Source organism: Cnephaeus nilssonii (assembly GCF_951640355.1).
Source record: "Cnephaeus nilssonii genome assembly, chromosome: 9".
Classification (NCBI taxonomy): Eukaryota; Metazoa; Chordata; class Mammalia; order Chiroptera; family Vespertilionidae; genus Cnephaeus; species Cnephaeus nilssonii.
This window is the reverse complement of record NC_137080.1, coordinates 86,185,710-86,199,282: the sequence shown is the minus strand read 5'-3', so window position 1 is coordinate 86,199,282 and position 13,573 is coordinate 86,185,710. Positions and strand designations below refer to the sequence as shown.

Here is a 13,573-nt window from a genome sequence, read left to right as displayed (position 1 = left end):
TCCCCCGACACCTGGAGTTCAAGCTGCCACTCCACCCCTTGCTGCGCCAGACCCACTTCCCCACCCTGGGCGAGGTCACACACCCAGGCCCTGGGAGCAGAGGCCCCGAGAGCTGCTCTGGGGTGGGACTGAAGCCGAGGGGAGAACGATCTGGCCAGAGCCAGTGTCCTGGTGCCTGCCTCCTTCCGAACCAGTTCACGTGGGTCCTGGTTCCCCAAACCCAGAGGACACCCCTTCCTTACTAGGGAGGGGTGCTGCTAGAGACTAGAGACACTAAGTCACGCGAGCAGAGGGGCCCGAGCCCACCGAGGGGGGTAAGAATCCGAGAGGTCGCCACCACGAGTGGGGGTGGGGACAGGAGATACGCGCCCCCTACCCGGTCAGGGGTAGCCTGGGCCGAAGGTGTCCAAACAGCTGCGAAGAACAGTAGACTCAACCTAGTTCCCCGCGTCACCCTGCCAGGCGGCTCGGAGGCGAGGCTAGCGTGGCTGCAGCGCCATCTCGTGGCTGCGAGGAGGGACTTCCCGTCAGCACCAAGCCTGAGGAAGGCTAGCTTGCCCTAGGCAGGGCTGGGGAGCTGGGGGGACCAGGTGACAGGCTTGTTCCCTCCTCTGTTTCCCCCTGCCCTCACCCCCACTGGGTCTCCAGAAAGGAGCCCCCTGGGTTGAATCCTCCCGTTCTCCGTCAGCCCCAGACCCACTCCAAGGAGACAGGACAAGCGGGTACAAAGCACAGTGTTTACTAAGGCACAAAGTGGGGAGACTGGAGGGGAGCTGCTCTTCCAGCAGAGACCCCACACTAGCCTGAACCCAGCACCCTCTGCCGGCCACCCCCGCCCTCACACCGCCTGGCGGAGAGCTGTTAGCACCAAAGGGGGGCTGGGGGCGCCCCACCTGTGTGAGGGGGGTGGCCAGGCTGGAGGATGGGCTTGTTGCCATCTGAGTCCCAGAAAAGCAGGCCTGGGCTCCCCCTGGACCAGTCACTGCTTCAGAGAAGGAACTTCCTGAACCCCCTGCTCCAACGAGTCCTTCGTGGGTGGGGTGGGAGCTCGGGCTCAGAAGACAGGACCCTCCAGGACCTATTCTCACCTCCAGCACAGCCCCTGGGCCAGGTTCAAGACCTCCTCCTGCCCAGCCCCATCAGAGGGCTGCCCCCGGGAGTACTGAGCCGGGTGGGGGCTTCTCCCGACCCCACAGGCTGCCAAGCGGGCACTAAGTCCAAACAAGGGGCCGAAGGGAGGAGTGAGGCAGGGCAGGTGGCTACTTCACACACAAGTGCAGCCTGAAGGGGGGAGGGAGGCGGCCCTGCCCTCCCAGCCCCCAGGCCTGCCCGTCCCCAGGGTCACAGCACGTCGCCCTCTTCCATGCTGAAGCTGCTCCTGCGGCTGCTGGCCTTGGAGGCCTCGGGGGACATGGTGGAGAAGAGGGGGTCGGAGGCCAGCGGCAGCAGTGAGTTGTCCAGGAGCATGAGGTCCAGGTCCTTCTTGGACAGGTTGGGGAACAGGGAGCCGTGCTCTTGCCCCATCGGTTCCGGGTAGCCTGGGGGCCCTTCGTCGCCCCCACCCCCAAAGCTCAGGCTGTGGCTTAAGTCCAGATGGTGGAATGGGGACGGTGGCTGGGGTGGCTGGGCCGGCGGGGGCAGCGGGGCCTGGGGTGGCAGAGTCGGCAGTGACTCGGGGTCGGGCACCTCGGCCCTCAACAGCAGGGCCTCCCCCGGGCCCTCCTCGCTAGGCAGCTCCTGCTTGACCACCTGCTGGGCCAGCTCGGCCATGTTCATGCCCGACGGGGAGGTGGTGGGGAGGCCGTGCACTCGAGCCTGCATCTCCAGCTCCTGCGTTGTGGGCAGACAGAGGGCTAAGGGCACACAGCCATGGACACCAGCTGCCCCCAACCCCTGCCACAGCCCCTGCCCCTCTCCCCTGGCATCCAAGACCACAGACTGCCTCAGCCTAGGGTAGCTTCCCCTGTGTTTTCTCAAACTATAAGTCACAACTCATTAGTGGGTTCTGAAACCACTTAGTGAGTCTTGACCAGCTCTCCTCTATTTTCCTTAATTGAAATAGACTTGCCTAGACTAGACTAGACTGGACTAGAAATTACCAGAATGCACTGCATCTATTAAGGAGAGGTTCTTTGATGAAACTTTGATCTTTCACTTTGAGTGTGGCTATGTGTGCTGTATTGTAATGCAAATTAGTTATCGACTGTGAGAAATAGAAACAGGAAAGTTTAAAAGCTTCAGTCCTATCGCCCTTTATATAGATGACCAGCCTCAGGTCCAAAGAGGACAGAGACCCCCTAGCCAGGACTAGACTGAACCCGTGGCTCCAGGTGACCCCCAAGCCTTGGTTCTTGAGTTGGCCTCTATGGCGATCCTTAGCACTATCACCAAATGATTTCAACTCTCTGCCTTCCGTATAGGGTGGGTTTGCTCTTTCCTGCCCCCTTGAGGTTAGGTGTAGGCATGCACTTGTATTGATCAATTAACTGTAAGCAGAAGTGTGATGAGTGCCACCTGAAGAGTAACTATGGCTTTAAGAGCCAGCTCTAGATGTACCTGTCCACTGCCCTGGGTCCCAGGATGAAGGTCTCACAGAACAGAACCTCCAGCTGCTATCTGCTGCTTAAAGTTGCTGGGAATGTTTGTTACCAAACCATAACATCCTGACTAACACATCTTCCCTTCTCATGGCATCATTCCCATGACTTCAGTAAACACTGCCCCTGAGGTCAAGAGCCAGGGCAGGGGTCAGGAGTCAGAGCTTCCCAAGAGGTCCAAGTGCAGGGGCCAGACCTGGATCCGCAGCCAGAGCTGCTTATTGGTCATCTCTAGGCGCCGAGAGTGGTTCTCAAGCTCCCGGGACTTCTGCAGGTCCTTCTGCATCCTCCGGATGTAATCAACAGAGGCCTTGAGGATGGTGCCCTTGTTCCAGCGCACGTCCCTGCAGGGCAGCAGAACCAGGGGTGTGTGCTCAGGGCGGCCAAGGATTTGCCGTGCACTCCGGGGGTGGGAATGACACCCTGCTTTGGTTTCAGAAGCCGATGCCACCTGGCCCAACTTTGCCCAGGACCCTCAGACCCAGCCAACCCCTATCTGTGGCTGAGGCTGATCTCCCTACGCACGGAGCAGGCCCTCCCAGGGACTTCATTGTCACACCCACCTCCCTAATCCCATAGAACCAAGCGATTCAGAACAGCCTCCTTCCCCAGCCTTCCGTTACTGCCACCCAAACCCCTACCCGTCCTTGACCCTCAGGCTCCGACCCCAAGCCCCCTCCCCACCAGTCCAATGTCCTCAACAAACTTTCCCTCGTGGTTCCTCCTCCAGGAAGTCCCCCTGCCCGGCCTCACTCCAGAACATCTGCTCATCTGCCTGGAGTTTCCTGATTTGAGTGAAGGAGGGACCTTTTCCCAAACAGCTGATAAGCTCTTAGAAGGCAGCAATCTAGGGATTCTCGTCCCGCCCTTCCCCCTGGCAACCAGCATACCGCTGTTTGTTCCAGCCCCTACCCTTCCCCCAGAAACCCGCTCACAGGTCGTTGGCCTTAGGGATCAGCATTCCCAACTCCTTGATGCGGTCGTTAATGTTGAACCTCCGTCTCCTTTCAACTAAAGGTAACGCATGCAGGAGGGAGCAATTAGAGGCATGAGCACCCCACCTGGGAAGAAGGGCCCAGCCCGAGGAAGGGTGCCTTAGCCTTCTGGGAAGCTATGGGCATCCAAAGGAGTGGGATCTCTATGGGATGGGGGATGGGCGCAAGCCGGGCACCACCAAGGGGCTCTGCGAGGGAGGGCTGCCAGCAGGCCAGGCTGCCTGGGTTTGGACACCCCCACTGCCCGGGAGTCCCCAGGTTCCAAGCCCAAAAGCGAACAGTCTGATAAACTCATTCACTCTGAGGTGCTGGGGATTTCATGACTATCTCTCCCCTGGAGCCCCTCTCCCACCCCTTCCAGAACAAGGCAGTCTCAGCTGGCCCAGTCCCACCAAAGGCCTTGGGCGGGGAAGGCTACCTAGAGCCTGGGCGAGAGGGAGGCAGGGGAAGGGGCTGGTGGGGAGGACTCACTTAGGTTGTGATTGTCCTTCTTCTGCCGCTCCTTGGCCAGGGCCCGGCTCTCAGCATCTGGAGGCCAGGAGAGAAGCAGGGAGGAGCTGGGAGGGAGGGAGGGGAGGGGGAGATGGGGGCCCGGACACAGGGAGGCAGGGAGGAGGTACCTGTAAGCTCACGCTTCTGGGTCAGGTCGGCTGGGCAGGAGCTGCTGGTGACACCCACCAGGGAGGCTGTGACCTGAGGGTCTCCACTGTACACGTTCAGGTGGCTGCTGGACAGCGGCAGCTGTGGGGTGAGGTGGAGAGGGGGGCCCAGTGAGCAGCCCCCTCTCCATGAGGGGTCCTCACTAGGGCCCATCGCTCCAGGTCAGCTTCAGCTCTAAGGGGCCGCAAGCTGCCAGCACCAGAGGCGTCAGAATTCACTGGGGACCTCTCCAGCCGGTCACCCCCGCCCTCCTGAGAGTCTGCGGAGTCCAGGGCTGAACCAGCCACAGGCCCCAAGAGTTCGGCCTACACACGGAGCCTCGAGGAGGCAGTGAACGCCAGGTACAAGTTCGGGAGAGGGTCTGCCCCCAGGCTTTAGGAGGTCCCGGGGCGGGGCACCTAATCTAAACCGTCCTGGAGGGCGTGGAGCTGCAGTCCTGAGCCGAACTGAGAGGAGGGTCCTACCCGGGCGGGTGGGGACTGCGGGCAGGAGGTGAGCTGGATCCTGGCGTGCTGGGCTCAACTTGCAAAGACCTGGGATTTGGGGATGGGCAGCCAGTGGGGGTGTAAGCAAGTGCCTGGCAGGAGCAGATTTGGGCTCTGGAAAGACCCCCAGCTCCTACACAGACACATGCAGAGCACATCACAGGCCCAGAGCCCCACACGGTGCACAGGCACCCTACAGGGCACACAGAGACCCCGAAAGGGACCGGGCGTGTGGCCTCGCTCCCTCCCTAGACCTCAAAGCCCCTGCTGAGCTACTGGACAACGCCTCATTGGCTGGGGATTGAGGAGTGACTCCTTGAGTCCCCACTGTGGAAAGTGGGGGTGGGGGACGGAGTTTCCTACAGTGGCAGGAGCTGGGTCCAAGACCAGGGCGGCAGGCTCAGGCCCAAGGGGCAGCAGTGAACAGCGGAGGTTCAGAACCCCCCAAAAGGGGTGGGACACCTGCACCTTCCCCGGCTCAGTGTAAATACGTGTCACCTTTGTGTGAAGCTAGGGCCCCCCACCCCCCGATTCTTGCTGTGTCTAATCTTCCCACCATCCTGCGGGTAGAAGGCATCTTCCCTATCTTGCAGCTGAGAGCAAGGACCCAGAAAAGTGAAGAGACTTCCCAAGGTCACAGCCAAAGCCAGAAGCCAGGCCTCTTGATTCCACGCCTGGCTCCGTCCCACCTGCCGCCTCCCTCTGCCCAGGAGGCCCAGAGAGCGCTCTCGCTGCCAGAGGCTCTGGAGGAAGGGGACAGAGCCGCCCTGTCCCTCGCCCCATGGAGTGAGGCCACGGGCCTGGCCCGCTGGGCCCTCGGCTTGGAGAAGGGGGAGCCCTCCCAAAGGAGCTCACCAGCTCTGGGCCTCCTTGTGGCCACTGCTGCCCCCAGGAATGCTCCCTGCCCCCCTCTGCTGAGGCCCAGCACCGGGCCCCCTGCCCCACCCCCCAGGGAGCCTCCCCAACGGGGTCACCTGTCCCTGCTGGAGCCCCATCGTGTATGCAGGTGGACGCACGTCCCTCGGGATCCTAGTTGTCCCGGGCCCGGGGCCCCCGTTACATGATTTGATGGAGGCGACCCCGTTCTGGTTCTCTCCAGACTCAGAGCCCTGGAGGACCTCGGCCCCTCCCTCTGCCGCCCCACCCGCCCCGGCCAGCAGTACCGTGTTGGGCATCTGAGATTCAGGATTGATGAAGCCCAGGACGTCGTCCAGACACATAATGTTGTCGATGACGTCAAACTGAAAGAGAAAAGTCGGCCTGGGGAGGGCCCACCAGGAGGGCAGGGCTGCCGGGCCCTTCCCTGGGGCACCTTGGAGCCCACCCTACTCCACTCCTGACGGGGGGCGGGGGAGGGGGAGGAGCCCATGAGCTTCCAGGTCCCACAGCCCCAGGGCCCAGCCAGGTCTCCTCCCCAAGGAGCCAAACGGCCCAGGGGATTGGCTGTGCAGGTTTCCTGTGAGCCTCCCTGCAGGCTGGGCTCCCTGAGGACAGGGCTGTGTCCTCCCCCTCAGACTGGGGCTCCCTGAGGACAGGGCTGTGTCCCCCTCAGACTGGGACTCCCTGAGGACAGGGCTATGTCCCCCTCAGACTGGGGCTCCCTGAGGACAGGGCTGTGTCCCCTCAGACTGGGGCTCCCTGAGGACAGGGCTGTGTCCCCCTCAGACTGGGCTCCCTGAGGACAGGGCTGTGTCCCCCCTCAGACTGGGGCTCCCTGAGGACAGGGCCATGTCCCCCTCAGACTGGGGCTCCCTGAGGACAGGGCCGTGTCCCCCTCAGACTGGGGCTCCCTGAGGACAGGGCCGTGTCCCCCTCAGACTGGGGCTCCCTGAGGGCAGGGCTGTGTCCCCTCAGACTGGGGCTCTCTGAGGACAGGGCCGTGTCCCCCTCACACTGGGGCTCCCTGAGGGCAGGGCTGTGTCCCCCTCACACTGGGGCTCCCTGAGGGCAGTACCTTGGTGGCAGCCACGGGCCAGCTCCTCACTCACCTCCCTCTCAGGGTTGGAACCAATGTGCAGCATGGCCATGGGACTGTTGGGCGCACTGTTGCCCGCTGAGGAGGACACCACATGGCCAGCCCGCACCCCCGGGGAGGCGGCTGGCAGGGGCTTCGGGGAGCCCTGGGCAGGGCTGATGTGGGCAGCAAACTTGTTCCCGTAGGTCTCGGACAGGTACTCCCGCACCTTCTGGTCCCGGGACTGCTGCAGGTGGTAGGAGGTGGGGTTCTCCAGGTAGGACTGCACCTGGCAGGGGAGAAGGCGGCTCGAGTGCGTCCAGGGACAGGCAGGAGGGGACAGGCCGGAGCGAGCCCTACCTTCAGCACCTCCCCGGGCACAGGGGGTGGAGACTGGAAGTGGACGGGGGTGCTGATGGCCGGGGTGGGCGGCCCCCCCAGCTGCTGCTGCTGCTGCTGCTGCTGCTGCTGCATGTAGTGCATGACGGCCTGCTGCTGCATGCGCTCCCGCTGCTCCTCCTGCTGCGCCTGCTCCCGCATGAGCTGCATGCGCAGCCCGATGCGCGACGCCATGGCGGCCGCTGGCGCTGGCTTCCTGCGGACAGGGGACAGGGGACAGGGGACAGGTCTGTGAGGCGTGGCCGCTTCCGAGCACTGGGGCTTGGGGGCGGGGCCCGGACCAGAGGGAGGGCACCCATTGCACAGCAGACCCCGCGGCGGCCCGGAGCAGGGACGGGATTTGCCCAGGGTCACCGCGGAGCCTGGAATGCAAGTGCCTGGGTCCTGGGGCGGAAGCGGATTCCTTCTGCTTCGCTCGCTGCAGGTGTCAGCCCCCAACACTGGGGTCACCTCCCTCCGCTCCCTCACACGGGGGGGGGGGGGGGGGCGGTCAGATCTGACCTCAGGTGCGTCCTCGTTTGCCCTCCACCTCGCTGCCACGTTATCTGGTCCTGGGCAGCCTCTTCCTTCTCGAGCCTCACTAGATTCTACTCAGAACTCTAATCCGAGGGATCCCGTTAAAGCCCGAGTCAGATCCTGCCCCTCCCTCTGCTCAGAACTCACCATGGCTCCCACTTCGCTCAGAGAAAGCCCAAGTCCTCACCAGAAAGGGGCTCTGGGGTCTGGGCCCACCCTGTGGACCCTCTGACCCCGCGCCTCCTGCTCTCCCCTCTCCACCTGCCCTCGCCGCCCCGGCCCTCAGACACCAGGTGCGCTCCCACCTCAGGGCTGTGGCACTGGCTCTGCCCTCCGCCTGGATGCCCTTCCACCAGACGGCTCGGGCCGTCATCCGCAGCTCCTTCATCTTCAAGGGCCATAAATATCACCCACAGAGACTTTCCATGACCTCCTCCTTTAAAACTGCAAAACCCCCACCTCTTTTATGTTCTTCCGTATCACCTATCGCCGTCTTAAATATTATGCATTTTTGCTTCGTTCTTTCACTCACTGTCTATCTCTTACCAGGAATGCACGCTCCCCTGAGGGCAGGAATTTTGTCTGTCTTGTTCCCTGCTGTCCCTTTGGCCTCCAGCCCAGGGCCTGTGACGGCAGACGCTATCGCTCCATCGATGCGCTGCGTGCAGGGAGCGTTTGCTATTTATGAACCGGCACTGGCCACGCAGCAGCGAGCCGAGCGCAGCCCCTGAGCTCCTGGAGGCCACGGTCCCGCAGGAGAAAGGCAAGTCGGAGGCCAGGACAGCCCAGGGCAGGGAGGGCCGCTCCAGGCACCAGTGCTCCCAGTGGGCTTCTCACCGCCCGGCACGGCAGCCTGAGCTTTGATGGGCTCGGGTGGGGCCGGGGGCTGAGGCCTCCAGGCCTAGTCTGAGAGGAGGGAGGGCAGGACAGAAGGAGGCCTGCAGCAGGGCCCACTCTGTCTCTGGCTCACTAAGTGGCCCTGGTTACATCCTCTCTGAGCCTCCGTCTCCCTGTGCACAATATCGCCATCTTAAATATTAAATATTGATGGGGTAGGCCTGGGTGATGTCTAAGGTCCCTCCCAGCTGGGATGGGCTGTGACTCTCTGAAAGGTAGCCCAGACTCCACACAGGTCCTGGCAGGGGCTGGAGGGTCCCATCCCAGGGATATTGCAAGAGGCGGCATGACTGCATTTTAGCACGTGCTATCCAGCAGGACAGGCGTGGGCTTGAATCCCAGCTCTGCCGCCTCTTTGCTGTGTGACCTTGGGCAAGTCACTTAACCTCTCTGAGCCTCAGTTTCCTCACCTGTAAACAGTTTCTACATTAGAAGATTGATGAGAGTGTTCAATCACAATACTGTGGCTTGAGCAGCGCGTGGCACTGGGGAGGCTGAGTGGGTAATGCATAGGCTGAGTGGGTAATGGATAGGCTGAGTGGGTAATGGATAGGCTGAGTGGGTAATGGATAGGCAGGGTCAGCTGCCGTGCAGAGCAGAGGCCAGAGCTGCACCCTGGGGCCTAAAAATGGCCCGAGACCTCTGCGGGTGGAAAAGGAAAGCACATGGCTGACAGGTTCGGTCAAATGCCAGGCACCAGACATAAGCATGAGCGGGAGGTCCTGGCCAAGATTCCATGAAAGTCACCGGACCCTGGGAGTAACAGCAACCCACATGCCTGAGCGTGCACTGTGTGCGGGTGCTGTGCGGCGCACTTCAGCTCCAACAGCCCCGCGAGGGAGTGTTTGGTATTATTCTCCTTTTACAGACAAGGAAACTGAGGCACGGGGAGGTCAAGGGTCTTGCAGAGAAGACAGTGGCTGGGATCCAATCCCAGGCTGTGGGGAGGGGCTTGTCCCAGGTTGCATGTCTGGTTGGTCCAGGGCCAGGAATGGAGTCCAAGCCAGGGGACCCCCCAACCAGGTCCCCATCCACCCCCACAGCTGCTTCCCTACCAAGTGGGACAGCACCATCGCCTCCAGGTCTGAGCTTTCAGCGGCCCCCCCTCACCACCGTGCTCCCTTCACTGTCCTCCCCTCTCCGCCCTCCTAGGCCAGGAGGTAGTCAAGGCGCCGCCTCAGCCGCAGGGGCCTCTGCCCAGCTCTCAACCGGACAGTCCCAAGGAGAGAGGGGCAGACACCCCCTCTGCCCCTTCTCTGTCCTGTAGCAGGGGCACAGCTGCAGCCCCCACCCCTTTCCCGTGCCCTTCCGGAGGGGGAGCCTGTCTTTGACCCACTGTCCACCTCACACAGCAGTCCCGCGGGCTCTGACCCCAGCCCAGCCCTCCCCGCTCCCTGCAGCTGCCCCACACTCACACAGCAGCGCTGGGCAGCTCCTCTGCCTCAGGGACAATCTCACTTCAGCTGGCCTCTGGGGAGGGGCTGGGCCTGGCAGTGCCAGCCGGCGCGGGGAGACGGGGGTGGGGTCGGGGGGGAGAAGGAGCCCCTTGTTTCTCTGACAAAGGGCTGGGCTGGAGCTGGCTCTGCCCGAGGAGACCCCGGCGGGCCCTGCGGCCGCTCTGGCTGCCCAGCCTCAGTTTGCTCGCATGTCAGGTGGACGCAGGACTCCCGGCGCCACCGCCCTCGGGGACAAGATCTCAGAGATTGTGAGCCATGCAGAGCCTGAGCATCAAGGCTGTGGGTCGTCCCAGCCTGTCCCCGTCCTCGACAGGGTGGCTCAGTGGCCCATTGTCAAAGCTGTCACCCCTCTCAGAGCTGCTCTTCCCACAAAGTCCCAGTCTCCTCCCTGAGCCCCTGGGCTGGGTGTGCGGTTGAGGGAGGGACTTGCAGGGATCCGAGGGTGGATGAGGTGGTCCAGGGGAGACCCTGGGCATGCTAACCTTACCCCCCAAGCACACCTGCTCACTCTCAAATCTGAGGGGCCATTCGCAGCCTCCCCAGTGCCCGGTCTTGGCAGGAAGAACAGAGGAGGGACACAGGGGAGCGCGAATGCCCCGTGCATGGTGAGCACACGATACAATATGCACATGATGTATTCTAGAGCTGTACCCCTGAAACCTACATAATGTTACTAACCAACTCACCCCAATCCTATCTAACAAAAGAGTAATATGCAAATTGACCATCACTCCAACACACAAGATGGCCGCCCCCATGTGGTCAAAGATGGCCACCCCCATGTGGACACAAGATGGCTGGTAGGGGAGGGCAGTTGTAGGAGATCAGGCTAGCAGGGGAGGGCAGTTAGGGGTGACTGGACTGGCAGAGGAGGGCAGTTGGGGCGACCAGACCTGCAGGGGAGGGCAGTTAGGGGTGACTGGACTGGCAGAGGAGGGCAGTTGGGGGCGACCAGACCTGCAGGGGAGGGCAGTTGGGGGTGACCAGGCCAGCAGGGGAGGGCAATTGGGGGCAACCATGCCTGCAAGGGGAGGTCAGTTAGGGGTGACCAGGCTGGCAGGGGAGGGCAGTTAGGGGTGACCAGGCCGGCAGGGGAGAGCAGTTAGGGGCAATCGGGCCAGCAGGGGAGCAGGTAGGTGTCGGTCAGGCTGGCAGGGGAGTGGTTAGGGGGTGATCAGGCTGGCAGGCAGAAGCAGTTAGGGGCAATCAGGCAGGCAGGCAGGCGAGCGGTTGGGAGCTAGCAGTCCTGGATTGTGAGAGGGATGTCCCAGATTGGAGAGGGTGCAGGCTGGGCTGAGGTACACCTCCCCACCCTCCCATGCATGAATTTTGTGCACCGGGCCTCTAGTAAAGTAAGTAAAAAGCAAAAGAAAATGCTCCCGGACCCCTCCCAGCATCAGGCCTCCAGGCCCCCAGGCCTGGGAAGAGTCCCCCATGCATGTCTTCAGCAACCAGGAGCCTGGAGTGCCTGCTGCTGAGCACTGGGGCTGGGTGCTTCCCCCAGCCTTCTCCCTGCCCCACCCCCGCACAGCCCTCCTCCTGAGGGGACGGCGGGGGGGGGGGGGGGGGGTCTGATGCCCCAAAGAATTCCTGCCCCTGCCCAGTTGCATGGAAAATGCAGCAGGGACTAAAGTTTCAGCCGAGAGAACGAGAGCCACCCCCATCTGCACCCTTGGAACCCACAGGCCACTTCCTGCCACTGTTTATCCAGAATCTCCCAGCCGACTCTACCTCTGCCTGAGCTGACTCTGGGCTCTAGCTTAGTTATGACCAAAATGAGCTGCACAGTCCAACAGACTCGGCTGGGGCCCCCCGCTCTGCCCAGACTGGCTGGGTGACGCTGGGAAAGCCACTGAACCTCTCTGTGCATTGGTGTCCTCCTTGGTAAAACGGAGCCTCAGCTCCTCATGGGTTGTTGGGAGGATTCCAGAAGACGGTGAGGGCGCAGAAGTGTCAGCTGACTTCAGGCCCTGCTCCGCGTTCCCTGGGGCTGTGGAGGGGCAGGGGTTCTTGGGACAGCCCCTTAGGCACCCCCTTTCCACTCTGTGCTCCCTCCCGGCTCCTCTGCTCAGGGCCAGGGCAGGCCTCTACCAGCGTGCGTGCGTGCGTGCCTCCCTCATCAGTCACCTCACCTCAATGTGAGCGGCTGAGCAGAACCTTTCCTGAGGGAAGATGTGGACAGAGGACAAGGAAAGAGGGAGATATCGCTGCCTCCCCACCCCTTCCCCCCGTGAGACAGACAAGGAGAAAGAAGACCCCAGAACAGAAAAGTCTTGACATAGGAAAAAGGACCTCAAAGATACATCGTTGAGCGGAAAAGGCACACTGCAGAATGAAATGTCCAGCTTGGGCACTCAGCAGGAAATGGGTAAGTGTGCAGAAGAGATTAGAAGGATCAGAATGCTTTTTGAATGCTTGCCTGGACCAGGGCTGGCAAGTGCTTTTCAAACATTAAACTCCTCTCTTCTTCACAGCAGCTCTGTGAGGTGACGACCGTGGCCCCCAATTTTCAGGGAGACACTGAGGCACAGAGACGTAAAGTAACTTGCCCAAGGTTTCACAGCAGATAAGCAGCAGAATAGAAACTGGATGCAGGCAGCCTGGTTCACAGCCCCCACTCTTTATCCGCTGTTCTGAGCTCCCCAACACCCCAACTGCTCAGAGTGGTTCCTGCTGGGAAGGAGAGTGGGGGGATGGGGAGCGGTAAAGAGGGGGTTTTATAGTTTCTTACTCCATTTCCTAATCACTTACTCTTATTGTGATATGTGCTACTTGTGTGATTCTTTTAAAACAAGGGAAAAGGAAGTGTGAGGGGCCCACCCTGCTTCCAATCATGTCCGAAGTTGGGGTCCCCCACGTCTACCTGGAGTCTGGCCCAAGCCCTGCCCTGCTCAGTGCCATAGTTGTTGGGCCAGCCAAGGGCCCTGGGTGAGGACACTGATTGGCCACCAGAGGCCCGGGGCCAAGGTCAGAAGGCCATGCCAGGTGAAGTTCTAGGGCCAGGACCCAGGGCCCGTCGCAGTTTCCACTCCGGCCCCAGACGAGAGCCTTCAGAGACAGCACCATCTGCACGCCCCTGACACCACTCTCAGCTGCGCAGGCCCCCCCCCTGGCCGGGCGGAGCTGCCTGGGGGCCTTTCTGCCTTCCAGGTGACCCTCTAGAAACTGGGGCAGGAAGCAGAAAATGCACACGCGCCACTTGCCAGCAGCTCCGTTCCTAAGCGATGCCGACAGAAAAGCATCCATGAGCCTCGCCGAGGACACGCACTGCGCCCGCCGTCACAGCCGCGCCGTGGAGAGCAGCCCACCCTGGGAAGCACCCCGGTGCCCATCGACAGGAAAATGGGCAAGAAGTGTGGTCTGTCCAAACACCGGCGAGCTACTCACGAGGAGCGCGAGCCCACGGCCGCTGCACACAGTCAGTGACTCGCAGACGTGGTGTTGATCGAAAGGAGCCAGACACAAAACGGCGTACCGCGTGACCAATGCTTGTCAAGTTCAAAAACGGGCGAAACGAATCTCTGTTAGAAGCCGGGATCCTGGTTACCGAGGTGGGGAGTGACGGGGACATGGCCCCGGACGGCTTGGGCAGGGGGGGCTAGGAATGTTCTGT

At 61.8% G+C, this 13,573-nt stretch overlaps 1 protein-coding gene across 3 annotated transcripts in view; it reads right to left on the bottom strand.

Annotated features, from left to right (window-relative positions):
• Window positions 1-723: 723 nt before the first annotated feature.
• The window catches only part of TFEB (transcription factor EB), a 47,297-nt gene continuing 34,447 nt past the window's right edge, over window positions 724-13,573 (bottom strand). For 2 of the 3 annotated variants that reach the window (XM_079780599.1, XM_079780600.1), the window contains exons 2-9: window positions 7,052-7,286; window positions 6,726-6,980; window positions 5,901-5,978; window positions 4,213-4,333; window positions 4,064-4,120; window positions 3,533-3,608; window positions 2,794-2,941; window positions 724-1,830 (exon numbers count right to left, since the gene is read on the bottom strand). In XM_079780599.1, coding sequence (XP_079636725.1) covers window positions 1,342-1,830; window positions 2,794-2,941; window positions 3,533-3,608; window positions 4,064-4,120; window positions 4,213-4,333; window positions 5,901-5,978; window positions 6,726-6,980; window positions 7,052-7,264 — 1,437 coding nt within the window. In that variant the 5' untranslated portion in view covers window positions 7,265-7,286 and the 3' untranslated portion in view covers window positions 724-1,341. Of the gene's footprint in view, window positions 1,831-2,793; window positions 2,942-3,532; window positions 3,609-4,063; window positions 4,121-4,212; window positions 4,334-5,900; window positions 5,979-6,725; window positions 6,981-7,051; window positions 7,287-7,911; window positions 8,139-13,573 lie in introns of those variants that run through there. The other variant, XM_079780598.1, reaches the window with a different exon arrangement.